At 55.6% G+C, this 27748-nt stretch overlaps 2 protein-coding genes and 1 long non-coding RNA gene across 7 annotated transcripts; 2 read left to right on the top strand and 1 right to left on the bottom strand.

Moving 5' to 3' along the window:
* Positions 1–140: 140 nt before the first annotated feature.
* FGF22 (fibroblast growth factor 22) lies at positions 141–3967 on the bottom strand. 2 transcript variants are annotated; one of them, XM_004008762.6, is made up of 3 exons: positions 3641–3967; positions 1511–1614; positions 141–1427 (listed from the first exon to the last, which is right to left on the bottom strand). In XM_004008762.6, exons 1-3 carry the CDS (start codon positions 3858–3860, stop codon positions 1233–1235), a joined length of 519 nt encoding a protein of 172 aa, XP_004008811.4. In that variant the 5' UTR covers positions 3861–3967; the 3' UTR covers positions 141–1232. The 2 variants fall into 2 exon arrangements, with proteins under 2 accessions (XP_004008811.4, XP_060272407.1); XM_060416424.1 differs by having other exon boundaries at positions 141–1404.
* Positions 3968–4121: 154 nt separating this feature from the next.
* On the top strand, positions 4122–8427 carry LOC121819641 (uncharacterized). Its single transcript, XR_006059931.2, has 2 exons — positions 4122–4598; positions 7720–8427. It is a non-coding gene; the product is annotated as an uncharacterized LOC121819641 (long non-coding RNA).
* Positions 8428–12660: 4233 nt separating this feature from the next.
* On the top strand, positions 12661–27685 carry POLRMT (RNA polymerase mitochondrial). Of its 4 annotated transcripts, none has more exons than XM_042250429.1 (21): positions 14379–14507; positions 14993–15091; positions 17356–17951; positions 20822–20952; positions 21036–21228; positions 22201–22350; positions 22532–22696; positions 22840–22995; positions 23214–23438; positions 23630–24436; positions 24793–24915; positions 25207–25329; positions 25532–25711; positions 25852–25938; positions 26015–26128; positions 26206–26258; positions 26366–26464; positions 27058–27130; positions 27268–27359; positions 27444–27505; positions 27590–27685. In XM_042250429.1, exons 1-21 carry the CDS (start codon positions 14420–14422, stop codon positions 27637–27639), a joined length of 3666 nt encoding a protein of 1221 aa, XP_042106363.1. In that variant the 5' UTR covers positions 14379–14419; the 3' UTR covers positions 27640–27685. The 4 variants fall into 4 exon arrangements, with proteins under 4 accessions (XP_060272403.1, XP_042106363.1, XP_042106362.1 ...); XM_042250428.1 differs by having other exon boundaries at positions 22198–22350; XM_060416420.1 differs by lacking the exon at positions 17356–17951 and having other exon boundaries at positions 12661–14507; positions 22198–22350.
* The last annotated feature ends 63 nt before the right edge of the window (positions 27686–27748 follow it).

The raw sequence follows: 27748 nt of genomic DNA, 5'->3' as shown, positions 1-27748 counted from the left end.
GACAGGCCCTGCTCCCCACCCTGAGCACTGGGGCCTGGGACACCAGGATAACCAGCGAAACAAGGACAAGACTGCTCTGACAGACGTTTTTTAAAGGAGAAAATATGTGTATCTTGAAAGCTATTTAAAAATACACCTACTTAGAAAGAAGCCAGTGGTCGGTTTATTCCTTGTGTGCGTCGGTGCAGCCTGGGGCCCAGTCTGTCCACAGCAGGATCACTCTGCTCCCTCTGTGGGTGAGTGTCCAGTCTGTGCCCCATGGGAGTGCCCCCCAAATTAGTCTTTTAAGTGGAAATGGCCACTGGGAGGGGTGGGAGCCTCCCCCCACCTCCAGGCTCCACCCCTGCCCCCCCCAGGGGAGCTCAGTCCCCAGGAAGCTGACCTGGGATCCCCCTCGGCCTGCACACCTTATAAGGGGCTCTGAGACCAATGTGTGTGGGTCTGCAAGGATGGCTGTGACAAATCACCAAACTTGATGGCTTCAAACAACATGTTTATCAACTTCAGTCTTGGGGTCACAGTCTGGGTCTTAGAAGGCTAAATCCAGGCGTGGGCAGGGCTAGTCCCTCCCGAGGCTCCAGGGGAGTACCGACTCCCCACTTTTCCAGATTCTAGAGGTGCCACATCACTGGCTCACGGCCCCTCCCTCCATCCTCACAGCCAGTAGCTCAGCATCTCCTGTTTCTCTGCCCTGACCCTCCCACTTCCCTCTTACAAGGACCCTGTGATGACACTCGGCCCCCCGAAGGATCCAGGGTTGTCCGCATCTCAGGGGCCTTAATCCCACCTGTAAAGTCCCCTATGCCCCATAAAGTGAAATGTCCATGGGCCCTGGGACCAGTCGCTGCCAGTCCATGGCATCAGTGTACCCCAGCCCCCAGCCTCCTCACCTCCTTGCTGCCTCAAACACCCCAGTAGGTTCCCACCCCGGCACGTTTGCCTCCCCATGTCCAGCCTGGCCGGTGCCTTTGTTGAAGCCTCCCTGGCCCCCAGCTTGTGGCTGAATTCCCTACGCCCCTGCTCAGCTCACTGTCTACCACCCCTCCAACTCAGTCTCTCTGAGCGCGGGGCCACATCTGTGGGGTCTGGTGGCGTCCCCAGTGCCCAGCAGAGCAGGTGCTCAATGCAGGTGAAACCAGTGAGTAACTGGACACGGGCTCGCCCCAAACCCCGCCTTCCCCAGCTTCAAGCGTCTCCCGGAATCTCGGACCGGGAGTCACTGACCCTGGGACTCAGGAGACCAGGACGGGCAGGAAGAGCGTGGACGGGTGGTGTCGCTGTGTGCGGCCCCCGAGCCTCGGGGCGCCCCGACCGTCCAGAGCCAGGAACATAGGCCGGCCTTGGTGGCGCCAGCGGACTGACGCGTAGGTATTGTAGCCATTCTCCTCGATGCGCTCCCGGAACCTGCAGTGCGCAGCGCAGAACCGCTGCGGGGTGGACGGTGAGCGGCCCTGGACACGCCCCCGCACACTTCACGCACCCCCCAACCGCCCTGTGCATTTCCACTCACCGACCCATAGAGTCTGCCAAGGCGGTTCATGGCCACGTAGAAGCCACTGTGCACCGCCTTGAGCGCCACGACGCCCACACGGATGGATCGGATCTCCAGGACGCCTGCAGAGAGGGGCTCTGTCAGGGCCCGCCCACTCCCCACTCCCCTACTGCCCCCCCAACCCGTTCTCTCTGTTCATTCATTCACTCGGGAAACAATCCCTATTGGAAACATTTCCCAAGTACCTCCTGTGTGCCTGGCCCTGTGCTGGGTGTGGGGACGCACCAGGAGCCATGCAGGTCCTGAAGCTGTGGGACTGATCGGTCGGGGAAAGAGTACTCCAGGCCGGGGGGCAGGGCAGGGCGGGTGGTAGGAGTGGGAATCAGTGGGGAAGGAGTAAGGCCTTTCTCTGGAGGCCAGTGGAGATCATCCCCAAACTTTGCAGTAGCAGGGAGCCTGTTAGTCAGGGGTGAGAAAACCAAGTCAGAGGAGGTGAGTGCCTCTGTGATAGACAGAGATCCCTGGCAGTGAGCACAGGCCCCACAGTGCTGTTACCATATCTGACGCTGACAGCTCGGCTAGCCAGGGCCGAGCTTTCGAGCTTTACACAGGAGACACCACCCAGCCAACGGCCTGGGCGTGGGGCACAAGGTGTTCAGATCAACACTACCTGCTAACACTGCTTGAGTGCCAACTGTATGCCAGGCATTGTATCCCACCAAACCCACACACAGCTCCAGGAGAGAGGTGCTAACTGTGCCCACTTCTCAGGTGGGGAAACTGAGGCCTGAGAAGTGGCAGAGCCAGTTTCTCAGGCCCTGTTGCTGGATGGGTGACCCTACGGCAACTCTGCCCCATCTGAGCTGATGTTTCCTGTCCAGTAGAGCAGGGTTGGGGGACAAGCCCCAGCTCACACTCTGAGCCCCACCCAGTGACGGGGGCCTAATCTGGAGTCAAAGCCCTGCCCTCTGGTGTTCAACGTGGACTTGGATGTCTTTGGTGATGGGGCACTCACCTCATGTCCCACAGGACATTTGCACCTACTGTTTTTTGGTGAGACATCCAGTTCCAGGTGGGGAAACCAAGGCTCAGAGAGAAGCAGTGACTGTCCTAAGCCATCCAGCAGAGCCAGACTTCACCCCCAGCCCAGGGCCACCCTGCCTGGCCATGCCCACCACTGAGCGACTGGCCCAGCCAGTGCCCCTGTCCTTGCCCTCGTCTGGTGAGACTAATGAGGGCCTTGAGAGCCCCAGATGAAAGCAACTGGGAAGGGCAAGGTGATTATCTGCCCTAATGGTGGTGATTCAGGCAGTGGCCAGCACTGCCTCGGCTCCCCCCCCTCCCACTCTGCAGGGAGACTGAGACAGGCCTGGGGTCATTGACTGCCCTAGCCTCCCTTTTATTGCCAATCTCCTCCTTCTCTTTCTTTGCCCCTTCATCTCCTCTTACCTTATATATTCCACAAACACTTATTGAGTGCCTACTCTTTCCTGGTCAGGGCAGCAGGGATGTGACACCAACTCATTGAGGTTCTGGGCACTGTAAAGCCCCAGCTCCATGCCCCTACCTCCCACCCCAGGTAGGTCATTTGCCCTCTCTGTGCCTTAGTTTCCTCATCTGCCAAGTGGGTGTCCAGGAAGACATACAGGGGACCCCAACTCAGATGGGTCCTGAGTTTGGTTTTGCAGGGTGGGGAGTTCAGAGTTCAGACTCAACTCTGCCCTCACCTCATTATGTGCTGGGCCCATGGAGGCTCTTCCGCAGTCCCAGCTTCCCCTCCCCTTCCCCTCTGGAGCCCCCGTGGTCCCAACCTCAACTATCTCTCTGAGACCCTTCTGCTGCTGAGCCAGGCCTGGAGGTGGGAGCTTCCCCCATGACCTTGACCTCAACTGTTCAACTCTCCTTCCAAGTGGGTTGGGCCCATTTTATAGCTGAGGAAACTGAGGCCCCAGATGGGAAATGACTTGGCCGCCACCCCGCAGCCAGAGGAGCCTCCAGAACCTCCCTCAAGTGAGAGAAGGAACAAGAACAGTGCACAGAACCTGAGTTGGTGCAACATCCCTGCTGCCCTGCCCTGCCTTTGCTATTTGCCTTTGTCTGCCTATCTTACCTGTCCCCCGCCCCCGGACAGCGGCCCCTGCCACTCACTGTCAGGGTTGTCGCGCCAGCGGGTGCCTTGCACGCGGCCGCTGGGGCCCACGAGCAGGAAGAAGTGGGTGGAAGAGAAGAGACGCCGCCAACGCACGTCGCCCTCCAGGTGCGGGTAGCTGCGTGGTCTCCGCGGAGTGTTTGGTGTCCCCGCGGCGCCGGGCGCCCGTGCCAGCAATAGCCACACCAGGCCCAGCCATAGGCGGCCGCGCATGGCCATGCGCCCAACTCGCCGCGGGTTCTCGCCTCCCCGCGAGCATCCGCGGCTCTGCCATTGCGAGATCAGCGAGCAGAGCAACCGACCCGGCCGCCCCACGCAGGCCAATTGGAAGCCTCGGGGGCGGGGCCAGCGCCAGATGGGGCGGGTCAGGATGTGGGGCGGGGCTGTGGTCCGGGGGCCGGCCAATGCGGCTCCTCAGGGGCGGGGCCAGAGCCGCAGACGGCGGAACAACTACGCCTCTGGAGCCGGGAGGGTGGGCGGCCCCAGCAGATTGAGGAGAACTCTGCGGTCACTGCGCGTGTTTGTCTTGGGGGCGGGGAAAGCGGTGCTTCTCCTTGAGTCACCAGATTGGTCTGAACGGACTGCGGGCGTGTGAGTGTTAAAGAGGTGGACTGCAGAGACCCACAGGGAATCAGAGACAGAGAGACATAAAGACAGAGCCAAGGTGTAGGGAACTACGTTCATTATCTGGTACTAATAATAACCTACCCACTCCAGTATTCTTGGACTTCCCTGGTGGCTCAGACGGTGAAGAATCCGCCTGCAATGAGGGAGACCTGGGTTCGGAAGATGCCCTGGAGGAGGGCATGGCAACCCATCTAGTATTCTTGCCTGAAGAATCCCTATGAACAGAGGAGCCTGGAGGGCGCCATGTGTCCATGGGGTCGCAAAGAGTCGAACACAGACAGAGCGACTAAGCAGGAGCAGCATAAAGGAAAAGAATCTGAAAAGGAATATGTATGTATAACCAAATCACTTTGCTATACATGTGAAACTAACACAACGTTGTAAAAAAAATTATATATTTCTTTTTGGCTGTGCTGGGTCTTTGTTGCTGCACACAGACTTTCTCTAGCTGCAGCGAGTGAGGGCTACTCTGGAGCTGCGGTGAGGCGCATGGGCTTAGTTGTCCCATGGCATGTGGATTCTTCCCCTACCAGGGATTGAACCGGTGTCCTCTCTTAACTAGGGAAGTCCACAACATTGTAAATTAACTACACTTCAATTTGTTTAAAAAAAGGTTAAAAAAGAGAAAGTGAGCCAGAAAGAGAGAGAGACAGACAGAGAGACAGTCAGAGACAAGAGACTGAAAGGGAGAGACAGACAAGAGATAAAGCTACAAGGAGAGACAGAGTCAGTTGGGATAAAGATGGGTAAAACAGAAACAGACAGTATGAGAGAGACAGAGATATGGAAAAATTGGACAGAAAAACAGGAGACAGAGAGCTAGCTGCCTGGGGGCTGGAGGTTGGGATGGAAGTTCTGGCCCAGATTCTGGTCCATGTTACCCAAACCCCTGGACTGGGTGGGCATGCCCAGGAGTACAGGGGGGTCAGTCTACCCTTCCAACCCGAGCTTTCTGAGAGCCAGGCTGGTGGCTGCGGTTCCACTGAAGGGTTGGCCCAGGGAAATGTGGTAGAGGAGCAGGTGAACTATTTGAAGGATACTGTGAGCAGAGGTGTTTGGGCGGGAAGGTGGCTGATGGGAGGATGGAGAGGTAGGCATGTCCGAGGCCAGCCAATGGGAACAAGGATGCTGACCAAGGCCAGCACCCATCCCTAGCATCTGGCTTTGCCCGTCCAAGGGGGTAGGAATGGGGCTATTACACCTACACCTGCTTGTCATGTACAGATACACCTGGAGCCATGGGCCCCACAAGGTGAGTGCAGTAAAGCTTCACAGACTCAGCCAAGCAGCAACATTGCTAAGCAGGGAAACTGAGGCCCAAGCAGGGCAGGGCCTTCCCCCAAGCCCCACACAGGACACGTGCCTGGTCTCAGAGCCCTGCCTTTCAGCTTCCAGTGCCTCAGTCCTACGGCCACAGCTACAGAAGGCACATTTAAGTAGCACTGGGGTGAGGAAACAGTGACAAGCCTGCTCTAATGAACTTCTGCGGGGGGGGGGGGGGGGGGGGGCGGGTAACCAGTCCAGCCAGATGCATGGCCAACATGCCTCCCTGGTGGCTCTGGGGCTCCCCCACTCTTCTTCCTGCCTAGTAGGGTCATGCGGGGGTGTGACAGACACCCAGGACTGAGATGGGGGTCCTGCCCAGCCTGTCTCCTCACACTCAGAGGGATTTGCCCATAGGCATCACCCTCCCAAGTCTTGGCTCCTCCTCTGGAAGATAGGGCAGGAGAGGCAGGCCAGAAGGATGGATGAGATAGTCCATGACCTTGCTGGTCCTCAGAATGACACCTTCAGTCCCCACCCACCAGGAGCTTGGTCTTCCCTTCCTAGACTGTCCCAACCCCAGCTGCCAGAAGGACAAGATCCAGGACTCTGTGTGACCAGGGTTGGGCGGAGCATGCCTCAAAAGATAGCTCTGCTCCAGGTGCTTCTAACAACAGCATGACTGAGATAGAATTCACACATCACACAGTTCACCCAGGAAACTGCAATTAGTGCTTTTAGCACAGAGATGTCAATGCTTAGCTCTAATTCCAGAACATTCCATCTCCCAAAGAGAAGCCCTGTCCTCATCAGCAGCACTGCCACCCCCTCCCGCAGCCCCTGACAACCCAATTTCTTTGTCTGTGGATCTACCTGTTCCAGACATTTCCCATCAGTGGAATCACACCCTGTGTGTCCTTCTGTGTCTGCTTCTCTCAATGGGCATCGTGTTCTCAAAGTCCATCCATGTGGTAGTGAGTGTCAGGGCTTCTCTTCTTTTCATGACCAAGTGATGCTCCCTGTGTGAAGGGACCATATTCTATCAATCATCTATGGATGGATTTGAGGTTGTTTCCACATTTTGGCTGTTGTGAATTGTGCTGCTGTGGACATTCATATACAGCTTTATGTGTGAACATAAGTCTCCATTTCTCTCGTGCAGGTACCCAGGAGTGGAGCTGCTGGGTCATATGGTGATTCTGTGGTTAGCTTCTTTTTTTTTTTTTTAATTTTAAAATCTTTAATTCTTACATGCGTTCCCAAACATGAACCCCCCTCCCACCTCCCTCCCCATAACATCTCTCTGGGTCATCCCCATGCACCAGCCCCAAGCATGCTGTATCCTGCTTCAGACATAGACTGGCGATTCGATTCTTACATGTTAGAATGCCATTCTCCCAAATCATCCCACCCTCTCCCTCTCCCTCTGAGTCCAAAAGTCCATTATACACATCTGTGTCTTTTTTGCTGTCTTGCATGCAGGGTCGTCATTGCCATCTTTCTAAATTCCATATATATGTGTTAGTATACTGTATTGGTGTTTTTCTTTCTGGCTTACTTCACTCTGTATAATCGGCTCCAGTTTCATCCATCTCATCAGAACTGATTCAAATGAATTCTTTTTAACGGCTGAGTAATACTCCATTGTGTATATGTACCACAGCTTTCTTATCCATTCATCTGCTGATGGACATCTAGGTTGTTTCCATGTCCTGGCTGGTTGGCTTCTTTTTATAAAATTAAATAATTAATTTATTTGCCTGCCTAGGGTCTTAGTTGTGGCAGGCAGGCTTCTCTAGTGGCGGCACACAGGCCTTGTTGCCCTGCAGCATGTGGGGTCTTAGTTCCCAAAGCAGGGATCAAACCCATATCCCCTGCATTGGAAGGCAGATTCTCAACCACTGGACCACCAAGAAAGTCCCTGGTTGGCTTTCTGAGGGCCTTATTCCACAGCAGCTGCCCCATCTTACATTCCCACCAGCTGTGCACAAGGGCTCCAGTGTCCCCACCTCTTCACTGGCAGCTGTTTATGGGCCATGGTTTTGACTGCAGCCATCCCAGCAGGGTACAGCGGTGTGTTGCTGTGGTTTTCTGGAAGATGTCAAGCCTATGAACAAGTTACGAGAGCAGCACAATGAATGCCCTGTTCTGGGAGTTCTCAATTCTTCATATTATTTATTTCCATCAGCTGGAGGATGGGTATATACACTGCAGCAAAATCACACTATGCAGCCATGAAGAAAGAGTAACGCCCTGAACACACAACAACATGGATGACTTTCAGAACAAGAAGCAGTTGGACACAGCAGAGATCTATGGGACAGTCTGGAAAACCAACCCACCCACCGTGAGAACTGTCCAAAGGGTGTCATCCTTGAGGGCAGTGATGGGGGGCGTGAGAGGGTTTCACAGGTTGGGTCTTCTCTGGAACACTCTGTGTTCTGGAAGATTAATTGAACTGTATTTTTGATGTGTGCAGTGTTCCATGTTTTACCAGGAAAAATACACACCTGTGGTCTGTTTATGTACATGGCTATTTGAGAGGCAGCCTCTGACATTCAGTTGCTTCACGCTCAAGTCTGTTGGTTCAATTGTTTTGCTTTTTTTTTCCTTTTGGTCAGGCTGCACAGCTTGTAAGATTTTAGTTCTCTGGGCCCTCTGCAATGAAAGAGCCAAGTCCTAACCACTAGACCACCAGGGAATTCCTAAACGAGCCGTGAACCCTGAGGTCCTCCACAGAAGCCAGGCTGCAACGTCATCCCTCATCCACTCTCCAGTGTCCCCTCTTGTCACTGTGACATCCTCCAACACCCTTTTTTCTCATCCCAAATCCAGGTGGGGCACATGTAGGGCCCTCCCTTCCCCTTTGTCTCTGTGACTGAATGAATAAAGATCCACAAAGACGCATCTACATTCTAACCCCCGGAACCTGTGGATTTGACCTTATTTGGAAAGAGTCTTGGCAGCTGCCATTAAATTAAGGTTTTCAGACAAGGAGATCATCCTCAGGGGCCCTAAATGCAGCTGCAGGTATCCTTATGAGAGACACAGACTCAGAGCAGAGGCCATGTGACAATGAAGGCAGAGGCTGGAGGGGGGCTGCCACCAGCTCAGGATGCCTGGGGCCCCAGAAGCTGGAAGAAGCAGGAAGGACCTTCCCAGGGTGCCTCCGAACAAGTCACGGCTTTGCCCACACCCTCAATTTATCTCAGTGATGCTAGTTCTGAATGTCTTGTCTCCAGAAATATGAGAAAAGACATATCTGTTGCTTGAGATACCAAATTTGTGGTCATTTGTTACAGTGGCCCAGAGAATCTGATGCCATGCCTTTCCATCTAGAGAGTTGCCCTTGCCTTTCTCAACATGTCTTCATTTTTTAATTAATTGTTTACTGAAGTGTAGTTGATTTACAATATTGTGTTAGTTTCTGCTGTACAGCAAAGTGAATTGGTTATACGTATACACACATCCACTCTTTTTTACATTCTTTTCCCATATAGGTCATTACAGAGTATTGAGTAGAGTTCCCTGAGCTATGCAGTAGGTCCTTATTAGTTATCTATTTTAGTTATTCATTACTTATTTTAAAATTATTTTTACTTTTTTGGCCACGCTGTGCAGCATGTGGGATCTTATTCCCCTATCAGAGATCGAATATATGCCTCCTGCAGTGGAAACTTGGAATGTTAACCTCTAAACCTCCAGAGAAGTCCCATTAGTTATCCCCCCCTTTTTTTTTTTCTAACTCTGCTGGCTCTTTGTTGCTGGAAGTGGGGCTACTCTGTGGTGGCATGCAGGCTTCTCATCATGGTAGCTTCTCTTGTTGCAGAGCACAGGCTACAGAGCAGAGGCTCAATAGCCCAAAGTGGCACATGGGCTTCATTGCTCCAAGGGATCTTCCCCAACCAGGAATCAAATCCATGTCCCCTACACTGGCAGGAAGATTTCTGGGACCACCAGGGACCTCTCAGTTATCTATTTTATATATAGCAGTGTATATATGTCAATCCTAATCTCCCAAGTTATCCCTCTCCTTCCTTTCAACACTTCTGAAGTCTCATAGAGAGTCCGACAGCCTAAACTCATCTGAGTGTCTCTTTGTTTGATCTGGGTGAGATGTTTTGGCATCTCTTTAGTATGTTTGCTGGCATACATGAACAGCTTCTGAAATGTAGTCTTGCCTAAGCCCCAACATCTTGACACCACATCCCTCTCTTAAGGGCATCTGTCTCCACCTGTCTCATGGGTTATTCATGTTTTCTTGCTTCAGTTTTACAAGGAAACGTGATATCCCCATCAGGAGTGGAAAACCAGAGCTACACACTGACTCACTGACAGCTGAAGAAGAAATACAAAGAGAAGAGACCATGTGAAAGGGTCTCAGAGCAGCAGGACCCCAGCCTGGGAGCTGTGATGTGGTGACACACAGGTGGCACCAAGAGAGCCCACCCCCACTCAGAACCTGAGTGAGACTGAGAGGCAGAAACTGAGCAGAAACTGGGAGAAGAGCTGGCTTGTGAGGAGACACTGCTTTAGGGCATGTGATGTCCCAGTGAACAGAAGAGAAAACTGAGGCAAAAGAATTCAGAAGTCTTGGCTTCCAGCCCAGGCTCCTTGCACCGCCAGCCTGTGGGGATGTAAGCGCCTGTCTTTAGGTCTCAGGGAGTGGGGGGGCCCAGCTGACTCAGCATACCCCGCTCAAGGCCGGGAAGGCAACCCCAGGTGTGAGTCACTTCTGAGGTCATGGCCCCCCAGGGCATATTGGGGTGGAATGGGTGGGTTCCAGAGGACGCTGCCATCTGTTGAAAACATTCCCAGCCGGTGGCATCACGGCGCACAGGCCCGCGTGGGCAGCTGCGTCTGGAATGTGCTGTCAAGAGCTCCCAGACCTGGGAGTCAGGCCCGTCAGAGTTCAGGTTCAGCCTCCACTCTTGACACTGACACTGGGGAGACTGAGGTCTGAGCATCTGGGGATAGGTGTCGGCTTGAGCTGAGGCCCCAAGGCCGGCTGTGGTGTGACCCCTGAACACCCTTCCAGCTTTGTCTCTGCTTCCTCTCTCCCACTGCTTCATGGATCACAGCTTTGTCATGGCGAAGGGGCTTGTGCAACTCAGTGAAGCTGTGAGCCGTGCTGTGCCGTGCCACTCAAGATGGATGGGTCAGGATGGAGAGTTCTGACAAAATGCAGTCTACTGGAGGAGGAAATGGCAGCTCACTTGAGTATTCTTGAGAACCCCATCAACAAAAAAGGCAAAAAGATATGACACCAGAAGATGAGTCCCACCCCCCGCCCCAGGTTGGAAGGTGTCCAATATGCTACTGGGGAAGAGGGGAGGGCAATTACTAAGCTCCAGAAAGAATGAAGCAGCTGGGCCAAACTGGAAACGATGCTTAACTGTGGATGTGTCTGGTGATGAAAGTAAAGTCCAATGCTGTAAGGAACAATATTGCACAGGAACCTGGAATGTTAGTTCCCTGAATCAAGGTAAATGGTCAAGCCAGAGATGGCAAGAGTGAACATCGATGTTTCAGCAATCAGTGAACTAAAATGGATGGGAATGGGTGCATTTAACTCGGATGACCATGAAATCTACTACTGTGGGCAACAATCCCTTAGAAGAAATGGAGTAGTCCTCATAGTCAACAAAACAGTTTGAAATGCAGTACTTGGGTGCAATCTCAAAAATGACAGAATGATTTCAGTTTGTTTCCAAGGCAAACCATTCAACATCATGGTAATCCAAGTCTATGACCCAGCTACTTATGCCACAGAACAACTATACAACAAAGGTCTTAATGATCTGGATAGCCATGATAGTCACTCACCTAGAGACAGACATCCTGGAGTGTGAAGTCAAGTAGACCTTAGGAAGCATTACTATGAACCAACTAGTGGAGGTGATGAAATTCAGCTAAGCTATTTAAAATCCTAAAAGATGATGCTGTTAAAGTGCTGCACTCAATACATCAGCACATTTGGAAAACTCAGCAGTGGCCACAGGACTGGAAAAGGTCAGTTTTCATTCTAATCCCAAAGAAGAGCAATGCTGAAGAATGTTCAAAGTGCTGTACAATTGCACACATTTCACATGCTAGTAAGGTAATGCTTAAAATCCTTCAAGGTAGGCTTCAGCAGTATGTGAACCAAGAACTTCCAGATATACAAGTTGCTGTACAAGCTAGGTTTAGAAAAGGCAGAGAAACCAGAAATCAAATCGTCAACATGTATGGCTCATAGAGAAAGCAAGGAAATTCCAGAAAAAAAACATCTACTTCTGCTTCATTGACTACACTAAAGCCTTTGACTGTGTGTGTGCTTAGTCACTCAATCGTGTCCAATTCTTGCGACCCCATAGACTATAGCCTGCCAGGCTCCTCTGTCCATGGGATTCTCCAAGCAAGAATACTGGAGTGAGTTGCCATTTCCTCCTCCAGGGGAATCTTCCTGACCCAGGGATGGAACCGGGTCTCCTGCATTGCAGGCAGACTCTTCACTGACTGAGCTACGAGGGAAGCTTTGACTGTGTGGATTACAAAAACTGTGGAAAATTCTTAAAGAGACAGGAATACCAGACCATCTTACCTGTCTCCTGAGAAACCTATAGGTGGATCAAAAAGCAACAGTTAGAACCAGACATGGAACAACGGACTGGGAAAGGAGTACGTCAAGGTTATATATTGTCACCCTACTTATTTATCTTCTATGCAGAGTACATCATGCAAAATGCCAGGCTGGATGAATCACAAGCTGGAATCAAGATTGTCAGGAGAAATATAAATAACCTCAGGCATGCAGATGATACCCCTCTAATGGCAGAAAGCGAAGAGGAACTAAAGAGCCTCCTGATGAGGGTGAAAGAGCAGAGTGAAAAAGCTGACTTAAAATTCAACATTCAAAAAACTAAGATCATGACATCTGGTTGCATCTCTTCATGACAAACAGGGGAAAAACTAGAAGCAGTGACACATTTTCTTTTCTTGGGCTCCTAAATCACTGCAGACAGTGACTGACTGCAGCCATGAAATTAAAAGACACTTGCTCCTTGGAAGGAAAGCTATGACAAGCCTAGATTATTAAAAAAGCAGAGAAATCATTTTGCCAACAAAGGTCTGTCTAGTCAAACCTTTGGTTTTTCCAGTAGTTACATATGGATACGAGAGTGGGACCATAAAGAAGGCTGAGTGCTGAAGAACTGATGCTTTTGAACTGTGGTGCTGTAGGAGACTCTACTGAGTCTCTTGGACTGCAAGGAGATCAAACCACTCAATCCTAAAGGGAATCAGCCCTGAATATTCATTGGAAGGACTGATGCTGAAACTGAAGCTCCGCCACTTCAGGTGCCTGATGCAAAGAGGTAACGTTGGAAAAGACCCTGATGCCGGGAAAGATTGGAGGCAGGAGGGAGTGACAGAGAATGAGATGGTTAGATAGCATCACAGGGGAGGCTGGTGTGATGCAGTCCATGTCAGAAAGAACATAGCAACATAGCATGGGACACAACATAGCAACTGAACAACAACCACTTCTCTCCCAAACACTGCTCCAACAGTTTATCCACAATTTTTCTCACCTCAAGGCTTTTGCATTAGATAGATAGGATTGCAGCTTGAAGGAAAGTTACACCACTTATTCCTATTATCATCCCTCACATACCAGCTGATCCCAGAACAGACACTCCCTCCCCTGACCTCAGTTTCTCCACCTGAATGATAAGGTGGGGCATACCTTTCAGGTCTGATTCCAAAGCTCTGGCCTGCTCACCCTTGAGTGGGATCTGCCTGGAGACTAGGGTGGAGACGTTTCAGGCTCCAGGGAATATTTCATTCCAATTATCATTGCTCTCCCCACCCCACTCCACTTCTGGCCCTGGAAACTAGTGGGTAAGCAGAGGCCAGAAAGAGTGTATAAGGGTAAAGTTTAAGAAACACCGTGATGTAACCTACCCTTGGCTTTGGGGCTTGGAGTCAGAGGGACCTGGGCCTTCATTCCACTGTCTCTGATATTCGTGATGTGTCTTTGGGCAACTTTATTTACCTTCTGAACCTCAGTTTCCTCCCGATAAACTGGAGATAGTAATAGTTACGTCCCCAAAGCTATCATTGGATCAATGAAGATGGACAGGAATCTGTAAATTGCAGAATGGTGTCCTAATTATTTGGCGTGCGTGAGTGCTCAGTCGTGCCTGACTCTTTGCGACTCCGTGGACTGTAAGGCCCCCAGACTCCTCTGTCCATGGAATTTTCCAGGTAACAATACTGGAGTGGGTGGCCATTTCCTCCTCCAGGGGAACGTCCCCACCCGGGGATGTAACCCGTGTCTCCTGTGTCTCCTGCATTGGCAGGTGGAGTCTTTACCACTGAGCCACCTAAGAAGCCCAATTATTCGAGGACTAGTCCTTAAACCAGGGATCCCCAACCCCCTGGGCCACTACTCAAGCCGTTTGTGGTCTGTTAGGAACCCAGCTGCACAGAAGGCGGTAAGTGGTGAGGAAAACCCAACCCATCTTCCTCCTCCCCCGCCCCAAGGGAAAAAATGTCTTCGAAACCGGTCCCTGGTGCCAAAAACGTTGGAAACCACCGCTTTAAACAGAAATAACAACAAAACTCAGGTTCCGGGTCCTCCCAAAGATGGCTTACAGTGTTGCCCAAGCAACGGCTCTGTCCCGCCCCTCCTGGACAGGGAACAGCCAATCGGCGGGCACTACCGGCTCATGCCCCGCCCCCGCTCCGCTCCAGGGTCTGCTGCCTCCTGGGAGTTGTGGTTCTCCTGGTGCCTTCCCGGTTCGTGGTCTCTTCGCGGCCGCCGTAGGCCGCGGAACTACAACTCCCGGCGGGCGCAGGCGGCGCAGGCGCGTTGCGGTGGCGCGGTGGTCCCGCGTGCAGACGGCATGTCGGCGCTGCGCTGTGGCCGCGGGGCGGCGGGGCTTCGGAGGGCCCTGTGGCCGAAGGGCCACCCCTGCCTCCTGGCCGAAGAAGGTAACGCAGGGGAGGCCCGGGGATGACTCCAGGACCGCTGCTCTGCCCCCTCACCCGCCGCCGTGACCTTTGGCTTCTCGACCCCAGGGATCCAGCTAACTTGCTTTGGTGATTCTGCCGAACCGAGTGACTGTATTCCGCTTTCAGTCACCCTTGGGCCACTCTACGGACCGGGGTCGTCGGTGCACTTTGACCTTTGATTCCTGGGTTCTTTTGGAGTCCCATGACCCACTATTTACGAATTAGAGTTTTTAACCTTTGAACTGTCCGTGCCTTAGTTCGCGGAACCATTTATCTTGGAACTCAGGCCCCAGTTTCCTTTTTCCCTTACCCTGTGGTGTTTACTTTGAGACGGGTGACCACTGACAGTTGCACGGTCTTCAGGGTTCCTTTGCCCCGGATCCTGCGATTGCTGACCCTGCGACGGCCCTCCCTGCCCCAGCCCTGACACACGCCCGCCTCAGCCTCCCTGGTCTCTCCCGCAGGGACCCTCGGTGGCGTCTGGGGCCGGAAGAGGAGCTTGTCTGCCAGCGCTTGTGAGCAGGACCGCCGGAAGGGCTGCGGTCACGCGGAACTGCTGGAGGGTGAGCCTGATCCCAGGGCACTGGTCCTGATGCTCCTTTCTCACTGTCACCTCGCTGACCATACTGCTGGGAGCTACCTCCTTCGTTCCTCCAAGGTTCCTTGGTTCCACCCCATTGAGAAGGGTTGTCAGTCTGCTCTCTAGTGGTCCAAGGTCCGCCTTGGTGCCACTGTGAAGTGAATGCTGGGTGCAGTGAGCTCTTATAGTTCCCTTGTCTTCCCAAACCCACCAGGGGCTCCCACTTTCCAAATGAGAGAATGAAGTGAAAGTCGCTCAGTCGAGTTGGACTCTTTGAGACCTCATAGACTATACAGTCCATGGATTTCTCCAGGCCAGAATACTGGAGTGGGTAGCCTTTTCCTTCCCCGGGGCATCTTCCTAACCCAGGGATCGAACCCAGGTCTCCCACATTGCAGGCGGATTCTTTACCAGCTGAGCCACAAGGGAAGCCCAGGAATACTGGAGTGGGTAACCTATCTCTTCTCTGAGGGATCTTCCTGACCCAGGAATCAAACCGGGGTCTCCTACATTAAAGGCAGATTCTTTACCAACTGAACTCTCAAGGAAGCCCTGATAGATGAGAGACTTGAAGCCTAAATTGTGGCTGGAGAGACTGGCCTGCTGTGTGCAGAGCTGGGCTTTGCTCTGTGGCATGCCAGACTTCAGTGGTCCTGGCTCAACTTCCCGGACTTGGCGCCTGATAGGGTCTGCTGGTGGTCTTTGTCACTGGGGATGGACAGCCAGGTCCTGGCATCTCCAGAGCGAGCTGGGGGCATCACTGTCCCCTCCTTCTCAGGTGTCCAATGCCTCCTGCTTCCCTCCTGCCCCACGTCCGGTGAGTGGCCAGCAGCCGGGAGTGGGATGTGGGAGCCTTTAAAAAGAAAAGCCTGATTTCAGAAAATCGCAAACGTGCAGAAGTGAAACCACAGGTCCTACCAGCTTAGAAGCAACCTTCTTTGATTTCTCACCCACCTTATTTTAAGGCAAAGCCCAGGGTCTGAAAATGTGATCACTTCATGTCACTTTCCAGTCTCGACCCTCCAGCTGGCTGTATCCTTTCTGGCAGAATTCCCTTTCCACCCCTGTTGAGGGCCTCAGAGCCCTGTGGCCTCTGCCAGCGTCCTTGGCTTCCACCAGTGTGATCAGGGTACCTACTTGTCCCCGGTCACCCCCCAGGGGATTCAGATGTGGCCACCTCGTGCCCTTTCTGGCACTTTGCCACTGACCATCTCCTGCATGTTCAGAAAGTGTCTGCTGACTTTCCATCCACTGAGGTGGGGGCTGTGCCTTTGTTGTTGCTGTGTTTCTGCTCCAGACTGGCCCTCCTGTCTCTGGGCTGATGTTATGTGGGTGAGGCACAGGTAGGTCCTCACATTCGCGGATTCTGTGTTTGCACAATCTCCTACCAGCTGAACTTTACTTGAAACCCCAGTCAATGTACACCTTCTCAGCTGAGGTGGAGCTGGGTGACACTCTGTCAATAGGAGTCCTTTTCAGGGTATATCTAGTGCCCTGTGTTTGCATTTTGTGCTGTGTGTTGGTGGTTTAGCAGTTTAAAATGGACCCAGGCATGGTGCTGCAGGACCGTCTTGAGCCCCTCAGCTCCAGGGGACTGTAATGTGCCTTTTGGAGAAAGTTTGTCTCATCGGCGAAGTTTGTTCAGGAGTGAGTTCTAGCAGTATTGGCCATTGTATATGTACATATCACGGATATGTGTACGAAATAAGGTGTATCAGATGGGAAAACTCACAACAGAGTGATGCATGGATCTGCTAGTGGAAGTGTGGCCTTGGGCACTCAGGAACCCTGTGTTCCCTGGGTGTGGTCGATCCCTGTTCACCAACTCAGTGGCCCCAGACTCCATATAGTCATGAGAGCTGGCTGTCTGTGAAGCAGCACAGAGCAGGGGTGGGCTATGGCTGTGAACGCTTATGTATGTGCAAAGGCCCTGAGGCCATTACAGCTGGAGTGGAGACAGCGAAGGGAGGCAGGGATTCAAGGAGCCAGGGGCTGTGGGTAGATTTTGAAGGCAGAGCCCCAAGGAGGCACTGACTGGCTGGACCTGGAGGGAGAGAGCCCTGGGAAGGACAGAGCTGCTGGGGCGGGAGGATGTTGAGGAGCAGGTGGTGGGCAACTTCAGGAGCTCCTTCGGGGCTGGGTTTGAGCAGCCCAGGCAGACCTGTGCGTTTGGTGGTGAGCAGACACACACCCAGGACTGATCCCCCCTCCTGACAGCGGGGTCCCCTGACATCTCTCTCCCCACAGTGCTCGAGGCACGGGTGCGGCAACTGCAGGCGGAGGGCACAGCAGAGGAGGTGACGGTGAAGAGGGTGGCCGTGGCTCAGGCGCCGGAGGCTGGTGGCATCTGGCCCCCCAGGCAGGCCCCACTTGGGGCTGAAGGGCCTGTCCCCATGCTCAGCAGCCACTGGGCACAGAAGCTGGACAAGGATCAGCAGCTGATAGGGAAGCGCTGGCAGCAGCTGGATGGGAAGCTGCCGAAGATGGTGGAGAAGCCGACCTGGGAGAAGCGTCTGCGCATGGAGCCGCGGCTGCTGAGCAGGAAGCTGGCGGGCCAGCTGCAGCAGTGGGAGCGCAAGAGGCCGCAGAGCCCCTGGGAGGAGCAGCTGGCCCGGCTGCTGCAGGAGGCCCCGCAGAGGCTGAGCCAGGAGGCAGATGAGGGCTCTGAATCCCGGCTGGAGGGCCAGCGCCAGAAGCTCCTGGCCTTTCTGGAATGCTGCCTGCTCACGGGCCACCTGCCCCTGGCCCACCACGTGCTGGTTGCGCAGCACAGCCGGGCCCCACAGCAGCAGCTGCTCACACTCCCCATGTACAACATCGTCATGCTTGGCTGGGCTCGCCAGGTGAGGGGCTGGGGTCGGAGGCGGGAGCCAACCTGGGACACCTAGATCCCAACTCTGGTCTCTCAGCTCCAGGAGTCAGGCCTTCAGTTTTTATTATGCTGACAGCTTTTTTTTTTTTAGATTTTTTTATTGGAGTATATTTGATGTACAGTGTTGTTAGGTAGCACAGCAAATCAGTATATCTACTCTATATACTATCAGTATATCTACTCTTTTTGTTGTTGTTTAGTCGCTAAGTCCTATCTGATTCTTTGTGACCTTGTGAACTGTAGCCCATCGGACTCCTCTGTCCATGAGATTTTCCAGGCAAGAATACTGAAGTGGGTTGTCATTTCCTTCTCTATTGATTTATTTTTTAATTGGAGGAAAATTGCTTTATAATGCTGTTTTGGTTTCTTCTGTACAACAACGCAAATCAGCCATAATTATACAAATACCCTTCGCTTGTGAACCTCCCCCTCCCCCCACCCCTCTCGGTCATCACAGAGCGCTCGGTTGGGCTCCTTGTGTCACATAGCAACTTATTACCAGTGTCTGTTTCACACACGATCGTGTGTGTATGTCACTGCTGCCTTCTCCCTTCGTCCAGCCCTCACCTTCCCCTTACCCCGTGTCCGCAAGTCTGTTCTCTGTACCTGCGTCTTCATTCGTTCCCCACAGTTAGGTTCATGAGCAGTATTTTTCTAGATTCCATATATATGCATTAATATCCAATATTTGTTTTTCACTTTCTGACTCACTTCACTCTGTATAACAGGCTCTAGGTCCATCCACCTCATTTGGACTTACTTTTCAAAATTTGTTCTTTTCTTACGACTGAGTAAAATTCCATTGTATATATGTACCACCTCTTGGGGGCTTCCCAGGTGGCACTAGTGGTAAAGAACCCGCCTGCCAGTGCAGGAGACATAAGAGACATGGGTTCGATCACTGGGTCAGGAAGATTCCCTGGAGAAGGAAATGGTAACCCACTTCAGTATTCTTTCCTCCCATGGCGGGCTACAGTCCGTAGGGTCTCAAAGTGTCTGACACGACTGAAGTGACTTAGAATGCAACAAACATTGAGTTACATGTGTCTTTTAGAATTGTGGCTCTTTTGGGGTATATGGCCCGTAGTGGGATTGTTAGGTCATATGGTAGATTTATTCCTAGTTTTTAAAGGCATCTCCATACCATTCTCCGTAGTGGCTGTATCAATTTTCACTTTCACCAACAGGTTGAGAGGGTTCCCTTTTCTCCACATCCTCTCCAGCATTTATTATTTGTAGAGAGTTTTTGATGATGGCATTCTGACTGGTGTGTGGTGATGCCTCATTGTAGTCTTGATTTGCGTTCTTTAATGGTGATGTTGAGCATCTTTTCTTGTGTGGCTATTTAACAGTTCTTTAGACTTGTTAATTATAAGTCACACGTGGCCCTCAATGGAAAATGTGAAAATGACAAAAGGGCCAGAAGACAGCATTCCTGTGTGGTTACTCAGCCAGGGCTCTGGTGCATGGGGTGCTGTAGGCCCTCCTCAGGGCAGCCTCTTCGATGCTCCTGTCTGGGACGAGAACCTTATGGTGCAGCCATCCACAGCTGTGAATTTCCCTCTGGGTGCAGCTTTAGCTACTTCCCTCAAGGGAAGTGCTCTTTTCACTTGTGACTTCTCCTCTGACCTGTGACTGCTGAGGAGAGTTGCCTAAGCACCCTTGTGGAGACGACTTCCCCAGCACCCTCCCTGCTCTGCGTCTGCACCCTCATCTGAGGAGCATCGGAGAAAGTTAGCGCCGGTGAAGGAGGGTTGCGAGTGCAGGTGCAGCTCCGGGAGGCAGGTTCTCAACAGGGCCTCAGCTGTGCTGACTCACGCACAGAATGGGGCCCAGAGCAGCCTGGCAGCCCTGGGAGGCGCCAGGGTCTCCACGGCAACAGTCACAGGGGGTTTCCTGCGTTGTCTTTGTGGGAGGCCTGCTCAGTTCCAGGCGTCAGTCTCCTTTCCTGCGGTGCTGGCCCTCTGGCATCCGCTGGCGCAGAGTTCTGTCAGGGCGGCGGGTTTCTGATTAGACGAGCTTCCTGGGGCCCCAGAACAGCTGAACCATCCGGCAGGCTTCCAGCAGTAGACATGCGTTTTCTGTTAGTCTCAGAGGCCTGACATCCAAGGTCAGGGCGAGGCAGGCCCCCTCCCTGCATCCCATCCTTCCTTCCTGACCTCTGCCTTGAGTGCCATACAGCGTCCAGGGTGTATACAGCACCTGTAGAGACCCTACTTCCAGACAATGTCCTCTGCTCAGGCTCCAGGTGCATGTGTCAGGCAGCCCTCCTGTTTCTGCCACGTGGTCCCCTCGAGCCACACCCTTCCCATCCCCTCTGGGCCTTGGCTTCCCTATCTGCAGAACGGGGAGCCCTGCTGGGTTTTGGGAGCTGTAAAGGGGGGATGCTGTGCAGGGTCTGTGCATGTTTTCCTGGTGGTGGTGACAGTCCTATGAGTTTAGAAAGGCAGGAAAGATGGTCTGGTTCTAGACTAGCCATGTCCAGTGGAGCTCTCTGTGACCTTGCCGATCTCCTTCAGCTGCACCAGCCTCCTGCTGCTGCCAAACTGGGTATGAAACAGCTCTGGTCGGCGTGCCTGGTGACTACCGCACTGGGCAGCCCCCGGCCCATCTAGCCTGCATGCAGACTCACCTCTCAGACAGGGAGCGGGCCCCAGGGCAGGGCACAGACAATGCTCATCTCTGTGGCACTTCTCCTTGATCCTCAGGGCCAAGGGGAAGGTGCTGACTGAGTTGGCTGGGAGGCCTGTGGTGGGGTAACTGGGGGAAGGAACAGGCGCCCCCCCCCCCCCCCGCCCCTGTACCCTCCTTGCAAGCTCTCACCTGGCTTGGTCCCCCCAGGGCTCCTTCAAAGAGCTGATGTACGTGTTCTTCATGCTGAAAGATGCTGGCCTGGCCCCGGACCTGCTGTCCTATGCAGCCGCCCTGCAGTGCATGGGGCGCCTGGACCAGGATGCCAGCACCATCCAAAGGTGGGTGGGGGGTGGTGGTGGAGCTGGGATGGGACCCCAGGGGCTCCCCGCTGGTGCTAACAGCTGGATGTGTGTGCCCTCAGGTGCCTGAAGCAGATGGAGCAGGACAGGCTGTCGCTGCAAGGGCTCTTCTCAGCTGTGCCCCTGAGCGCCGAGGAGCGGGAGGAGCTCCTGCGTGCTGTGCGCAAGGCCAGACCAGCGTTCATCCCCCAGCCGCCACCTCCGCCCCCACCCCAGGTCAACACCTCGCCACTGCTCCAGGAGATCTATGCCAAGGTGAGCGGGCCTGCATCTGGGAACCTGAAGGGGGCGAGTGGTCACTGGATGCCTCGGCCCCTCCCCTCGTCTCTCCTGGCAGCACTGGCCCCCCTACCCCATGCTGGTGGATGGGAGGCTGCCCTGTCGAGGGGGGCCCACACCCTGCCATATTTGGTTTCCACATGGAGATGCACCCTAGGCACAGCATGGGGGTATTGCAGGGCCAGTGTACCCACCTGAAACTGCACAGCTAATGCTGCAGGCGGCACAGGGCGCATGAGGTGAAGCCACCTCCCAGGGTGGAGGAGAGCATAACACCCAGATCCCTGGGGCGACGAAAGGAGTTTTCTTTTTTGACTGGGACAGGCTTCCCCTAACCTGCAGTTCACCCTTTAAAGTATAATCCAGTGGGTTGTTTTTAGTACATTGATCTTTATTTCCAGAACATTCCATAACCCTGAAAGGAAGCCCATCCCCATCAGTGGTCACCCCCTACCCTCTCCCCAGCCCCTGACAACATGGAACCCACTCTCTGTGGATCGGCCTGTTCTGAATGTTTCCCATCAGTGGACTCACACCCTGTGTGTCCTGCGTCTGTTTCTCTTGCTGAGCATCATGTTCTCAGGGTCAGGTGGTAGCAAGTATCTGAGCTTTTTTCACAGCTGAGGGGTGCCCATGTGTGGAGGGATCACGTGGTGTTTATCCATCATCCCTTGGTGGACACTTGACCACCATAAACCAGGCTCCTGTGGCTGGCTGTGGACCAGTCTTTGTGTGGATGTATATTTTGGGTTTGCTATCTTTAGTGTACCTATCTTTAGAAGGGTCACACAGTTGCAAGTTGGAAGAGAAAACAGCAGCATCTGGGCCTCGCGCTGTATCCAGCACCGCCCCCCGCCCCCCGCACCCCAGGCCAGGGAGACACTGCGCTACTCTGGTGGGTGGAGAGGTCAGCAGCGGGGCCTCACTGGCAGCCTGTTGCCCCAGCAGGACCCCTCTGTGTCCTACCCGAAGCTGCACTTGTCCCTGAAGGAGCTGCAGGGCCTCTTCCGACAGCAGCTTGGAGTGGAGATGGCCACCACTGTCACCGTGGAGTCCGTGGAGAAGGCCCCGCTCCTGACCGAGGAGGTCCTACAGGCGGTAAGGGGCTGGGGGTGCTTCTGCCTGCTGAGCTGGGTATCCGCTGGGCAGGGTTCATCCCAGCACCTGTCCCACCAGGTCCTCTCTCTGAGCCAGGACCTCTACCACCGGGCTGGGCCAGGTTGCCTGGGCACAGTGGTGACTCCTTGCACAACCCCGCCCTGTCCCCCCGACTCGCCAGCGGAAGACCCTGGCGGCCTTGCGCGCAGAATGGGAGTCGGTGCTGTCCCTGGAGCTGCAGGAGATCAAGGAGAGTGAGGCCCGTGCTGCCTCAGAAGGCCGCCCATCCCTCTTCCCCTACCTGTGCCTGCTCAGTGAGAAGGAATTAGTGGGGCTGCTGCTGCAGGTGTGCACACCAGGAGGGGACAGGGCCACTGCTATAGGTTGGGGGGCTGTGGGAGGAGTGCTGCTGCGGGGGTTGGGGGGTAGGTCAGGTGGTCCCGATGGAGCATGGGGCTTATGGTGCTGTCCTCCCGGGCTGCCCCTCAGACCCTGCAGGCACTGCCCCCGCATGGAGAGTCGCTCCTCTTCCTGGCGCACGAGCTGGGCATGCGTGTGTTGAAGAGGAAGCGGCTCAGGAACCAGGTGGAAGAGCTGGAGCAGCGCTACTCCGAGTACCTGCACCTGCTGGCCTCGGACACCCAGGTGAGGCTGGGGAGCCTGAGCAGGGGGCCCAGGCCGGGTGCCCCAGGCCTCAAGCAGAGGTCCCCTCCCCTTCTCCCTCCTTGCCTGGGATGGCCAGATTGGCCCCAAAACTCCACCTCAGTTTCCTCACCTAACCTTGCTCGTTGCCAGGGGCTGAGCCAGGGTCTTCAGCTCTGCACCTGGACTCTCAGCTCTCTGAACCACCCTCCCACCCACAGGTAGCAGAGCCCTGTCTGCCTCGCCAGCACTGGGAAGCGCTGGGCGTGCCTGAGGCCCCCCCGGAGCAGCCCTGGCCCGTGTCTGTGCTGGTGCAGCTGGGCAAGCAGCTGGCAGAGGTGCTGGTACGAGCCGTGCAGATGCCCAGCAGCCTGGCAGCGCCCCGGGGCCCCAGCACACTCATTCCTGTGCTCTACCACGTGTATTCCTTCCGCAGCTTCCGCCAGGTGCTTCTCCAGTGGTGCTTTTCCGCGCTGGAAGGGAGAGGGGACGCCCCAGGGGCTGTGGGGCACTGGGATCCTGCTGTGGCTCCAGACCCTGAGGACCTGGACTCAGGGTCATGGCGTCTAAGGGGACCCTGGGGTTTTCCTCCGCTGCCTCCAGTACACCCTGACTTCTTGGCCTGTCCTGCCCCCAGATCGGGATCCTGAAGCCACACCCAGCCTTCACTCAGCTGCAGGAGACGGCGGCGGAGCGCACACTGATCTTCGAGTCCACGGAGGTGCCCATGCTGTGCCCACCCCTGCCCTGGACGTCACCACACTCGGGCGCCTTCCTGCTGAGCCCCACCAAGATGATGCGGTCCCTGGAGGGCACCCAGCAGCACCAGCTCCTGCTAGAGCGCTGCCCGCCTGCCGAGCTGCACGGCGCTCTGGATGCCCTCACTCAGCTGGGCAATTGCGCTTGGCGTGTCAATGGGCGTGTGCTCGACCTGGTGCTTGACCTCTTCAGGGACAAGGGCTGCCCTCGCCTGGGCGTGCCCGCCCCGCCCACCGAGGCCCCGAGGCCCCCCGAGGGCCGCCAGGCCCCCAAGGGCTGCCTGCTGCCCGAGGCCTCACCTGCCGACAAGGCAGAGATGCGGCGGGAGCTGGCACGGCGGCTGAAGGTGGCACGGGAGATGCAGAGCCTGCGCGCAGACGCACTCTACCGCCTGTCGCTGGCCCAGCATCTGCGGAACCACGTCTTCTGGCTGCCGCACAACATGGACTTCCGAGGCCGTACCTACCCCTGTTCACCACACTTCAACCATCTTGGCAGTGACCTGGCCCGCGCGCTGCTGGAATTTGCCCAGGGCCGCCCACTTGGCCCCCATGGCCTCGACTGGCTCAAGATCCACCTGGTCAACCTCACAGGGCTCAAGAAGCGCGAGTCACTACAGACGCGCCGGGACTACGCAGACGCGGTGATGGAGGACATCCTGGACTCAGCTGAACGACCCATGACGGTGGGCTCTGACCCCTTACCATCGGGTGCGCCCAGCTGCCCTGGCACCCACCTTGGAACCCTGCAGGCAACCCGGCCCCCTGCTTCTTTCCTGGCACTCTCCTGCTGGCCTCTTGCTCTGTCTTGGGTCGTGGACAGCACTGCCACCTCTCATACCACAGTGGCCCTCTCTCCAGGCCCGTCCCCTCCCTGGTCCATCACTCTCCGTGCCTCCAGGGCCTCCTTATGTCTTCCTACCACCTGGGCCCAACCAGCTGCTGCCTGTGCCCAGGAAGTACTCCCAGGCTGGCTCTGACCCCACTGGGTGGGGCCTGGAGACCCCAGGCCTGGCCTCACCCTGCCCACTACCTCCCACAGGGCCGGAAGTGGTGGATGGAGGCGGATGAGCCGTGGCAAACCCTGGCCTGCTGCATGGAGATTGCCCAGGTGGTGCACTCCCCCGACCCTACCACCTACATCTCCCACTTTCCGGTTCACCAGGTGAGCTGGGGGACCTTGCTGTGGAGCATGCCCATCCCTCGTGGGCTTGGCCAAAGTTTCTTCAGGCTACGGAGCTGAGGGATGGCATGGTGTCCACTCTGCACTGGCTGGTGTTCCTGGGTAGGGCTTCTCTGTGCCTCAGTTCCCCGTTGCAGAGGTTCCTGGCTGCCTGTCAGTGTGCGGGTCCAGGGTGGTCTTGCCTAAGCAGAGCTGGGGAAACAGGAGCCCCAGCCCCCTACCGTGGACACTGGCCTACCTCACCCAGCCTGTCACTGTCCACCCCCTGCCCAGGACGGCTCCTGTAATGGTCTCCAGCACTATGCCGCCCTGGGCCGGGACAGCATGGGGGCCACCTCCGTCAACCTGTCACCCTCTGACCTGCCACAGGACGTGTACAGTGAGGTGGCTGCACAGGTAGGCACCATGACCTCCCCCTACCCCTGTATGCCCTGATCCCCCAAACCCACCAGGGCCTGGATGCTGGACCCCATGGCCCACCAGCTTTCACCATACCAGGCCGTGAGCAGGGTTCCTGGGAAGTGTCAGAGGGGGTGACCCACAAGAGGAGAGGAAACTTCCACCTCTGGGTGGGTGGCCTCGCCCACTGCCTCTGCAGGTGGAGGTATTCCGCAAGCAGGATGCCAAGCAGGGCGTGCGGGTGGCCCAGGTGCTGGAGGGCTTCATTAGCCGCAAGGTGGTCAAGCAGACAGTGATGACCGTGGTGTATGGTGTCACCCGCTATGGCGGCCGCCTGCAGATCGAGAGGCGCCTCCGGGAGCTCGAGGACTTCCCCCAGGTGCGCATCCGGCAGTAGGTAGTTCTGATGGAGGGGCTTGGCTCTACCCGCTGCGGGGTCCCCAGAGCAAGCCCACCCCCTGAGTGTGGGGGGACTTCCTGCGAGGGACCCCAAACCCTATCCACCCTACTCTTCTCCAGGAGTTCGTATGGGAGGCATCTCACTACCTCGTGCGCCAGGTGTTCAACAGCCTCCAGGAGATGTTCTCTGGCACCCGGTCCATCCAGGTGAGGCCTCATCCTCCCCCTGCCCTGGGCTGTGGCCCCAGACCCAGCCCTTCTGACCCGGTGGCCGTCCCTGCAGCGCTGGCTGACTGAGAGTGCCCGGCTCATCTCACTCACGGGCTCGGCTGTGGAGTGGATCACGCCCCTGGGCGTCCCCATCATCCAGCCCTACCACCGAGACTCCAAGGTCATGGTACGTGCCGTCCCCGACCCCCACCCCCACTAAGCAGGGCAGGACTCACCTCTGTGTCCCCCATATCCACCCTGCAGATAAAAGGCGGGCTCCAGAGCCTCACTTTCAGCAGCAGTGTGGACACCAACCAGTGAGTGTGGGCACAGGCAGACATGCAGGAGGCCATCTGGGTAGGGATGGGCGGGGGCCAGGCTGTGGCCAGGCTGAGTCCTGACTGTGTACCCCGCTCACCGCCAGGAAGCCCAACACGTTGAAGCAGAAGAACGGCTTCCCACCCAACTTCATCCACTCACTGGACTCCACGCACATGATGCTCACGGCCCTGCACTGTTACAGGTGTGCCGGTCAGGGTCCTCGTGTGGGGGTGTAGGCGAGGGGCTCTGAGTGTGAAGCTGGCCCTCTGAGGGTCCCCCAACATGCATGGACATTCTAGGGGCGGGCAGAGGTGTCTGGTTTATCCTGAGCTCCTCTGACCTGGTGGGAAGTGTTGACGGTTGTTAGGAACAGCTGCTCACATGGTGGGGGGTGGTGTGTGTGGCTGTTGTGAGCCTGGTGTCCACTGGAGTTTTGTGTTCCTGACCCCTCCTCCCCCTGGGTGGCTACCCTGGGATGGAGCCCTGTGGTGGACCAGGGCCCAGCATTAGCAGCCCCCTACAGGGAGCTGAGAATCAGGCAGCAGCTGGGGTTGGGTGGCAAAGAGGCATTTTCTGAGAGGAGAACTTGTCACCTACCCACTGAATGGGGCGTGCATACAGACAGCCACTGGAATGCGCAGGGGTGTGGGCAGGAGGAGGGTGGGCATCACTGAGTGGTGGGGAGGGGCTTGAGGTGAGAGCTGGGTCAACGGAGGGGGTTGGGGGAGGTGAGGATTGTGGGGAGGGGACCTTGAGGTGCAGCGCCTCCACAGGAGCCCCTCATTCTGGCTGCAGGAAGGGCCTGACCTTCGTCTCGGTGCACGACTGCTTCTGGACACATGCGGCTGATGTCGGGGTCATGAACCAGGTGTGGCCGTGCTCCCACTAGTGGCTTCGCATCCCCAGCCTCCTCCCCACCCTGCCTGACCAGGGAGCCCACTCTCCACGCCACTTAGGCCTGGTTTCTGGCTGCTGATGCCCTCCTCCCCTGCTTCCGGTCCCCAGGTCTGCCGGGAGCAGTTTGTCCGACTGCACAGCCAGCCCATCCTCCATGACCTGTCCAGGTTCCTCCTCAAGCGGTTCTGCCCCGATTCTAGGTAAGGGCCCCCCTCTCGCCAGTGCTGCTACTGTCCTCTCCCCAGGCTGCCCTGGCCTCACCCCCACCCTGTCTTTGCCTTCAGAACCTCCAAGAGCATGTGGGTCTCCAGGCTAAAGGACACGCTGCTGTCTGTGCCTCCAACAGGTGGGACCCCCGGCGGGGCGGCCACCCCTGTGGGCTGGGGATGGGGCCTCCAGATCGCATCCACAGTTTCCCTCTGCTCTGCAGGGACCTTTGACCTGGAGCAGGTGAAGCATTCCACGTTCTTCTTCAGCTGACTGCCCAGCCACCCTGTACTCTAGTGTGAATAAAGGTCTGTCGCCACATGGGGGTTGCTGCCTGGGGAGGGGTGGCTACATGCTCTGTCCTCATGGAGCAGTCAGACTC

The sequence above is a fragment of the Ovis aries genome, chromosome 5 (genome assembly GCF_016772045.2).
Source record: "Ovis aries strain OAR_USU_Benz2616 breed Rambouillet chromosome 5, ARS-UI_Ramb_v3.0, whole genome shotgun sequence".
NCBI classification, from domain to species: Eukaryota; Metazoa; Chordata; class Mammalia; order Artiodactyla; family Bovidae; genus Ovis; species Ovis aries.
The sequence above is the reverse complement of the archived record's forward strand: the minus strand, read 5'-3'. Positions and strand labels throughout refer to the sequence as shown.

Coding starts and splice junctions, on each gene's coding strand:
- FGF22 (XM_060416424.1), bottom strand. CDS start 3,860: ATGGCCATGCGCGGCCGCCTATGGCTGGGCCTGGTGTGGCTATTGCTG. Junction 1,615..3,640: donor CTGGCGCGACAACCCTGACA/GTGAGTGGCAGG, acceptor CCCTCTCTGCAG/GCGTCCTGGAGATCCGATCC. Junction 1,405..1,510: donor TTGGCAGACTCTATGGGTCG/GTGAGTGGAAAT, acceptor TGCGCACTGCAG/GTTCCGGGAGCGCATCGAGG.
- POLRMT (XM_042250428.1), top strand. CDS start 14,420: ATGTCGGCGCTGCGCTGTGGCCGCGGGGCGGCGGGGCTTCGGAGGGCC. Junction 21,229..22,197: donor TCCAGGAGATCTATGCCAAG/GTGAGCGGGCCT, acceptor CTGTTGCCCCAG/CAGGACCCCTCTGTGTCCTA. Junction 24,916..25,206: donor CCCACTTTCCGGTTCACCAG/GTGAGCTGGGGG, acceptor CCCCCTGCCCAG/GACGGCTCCTGTAATGGTCT.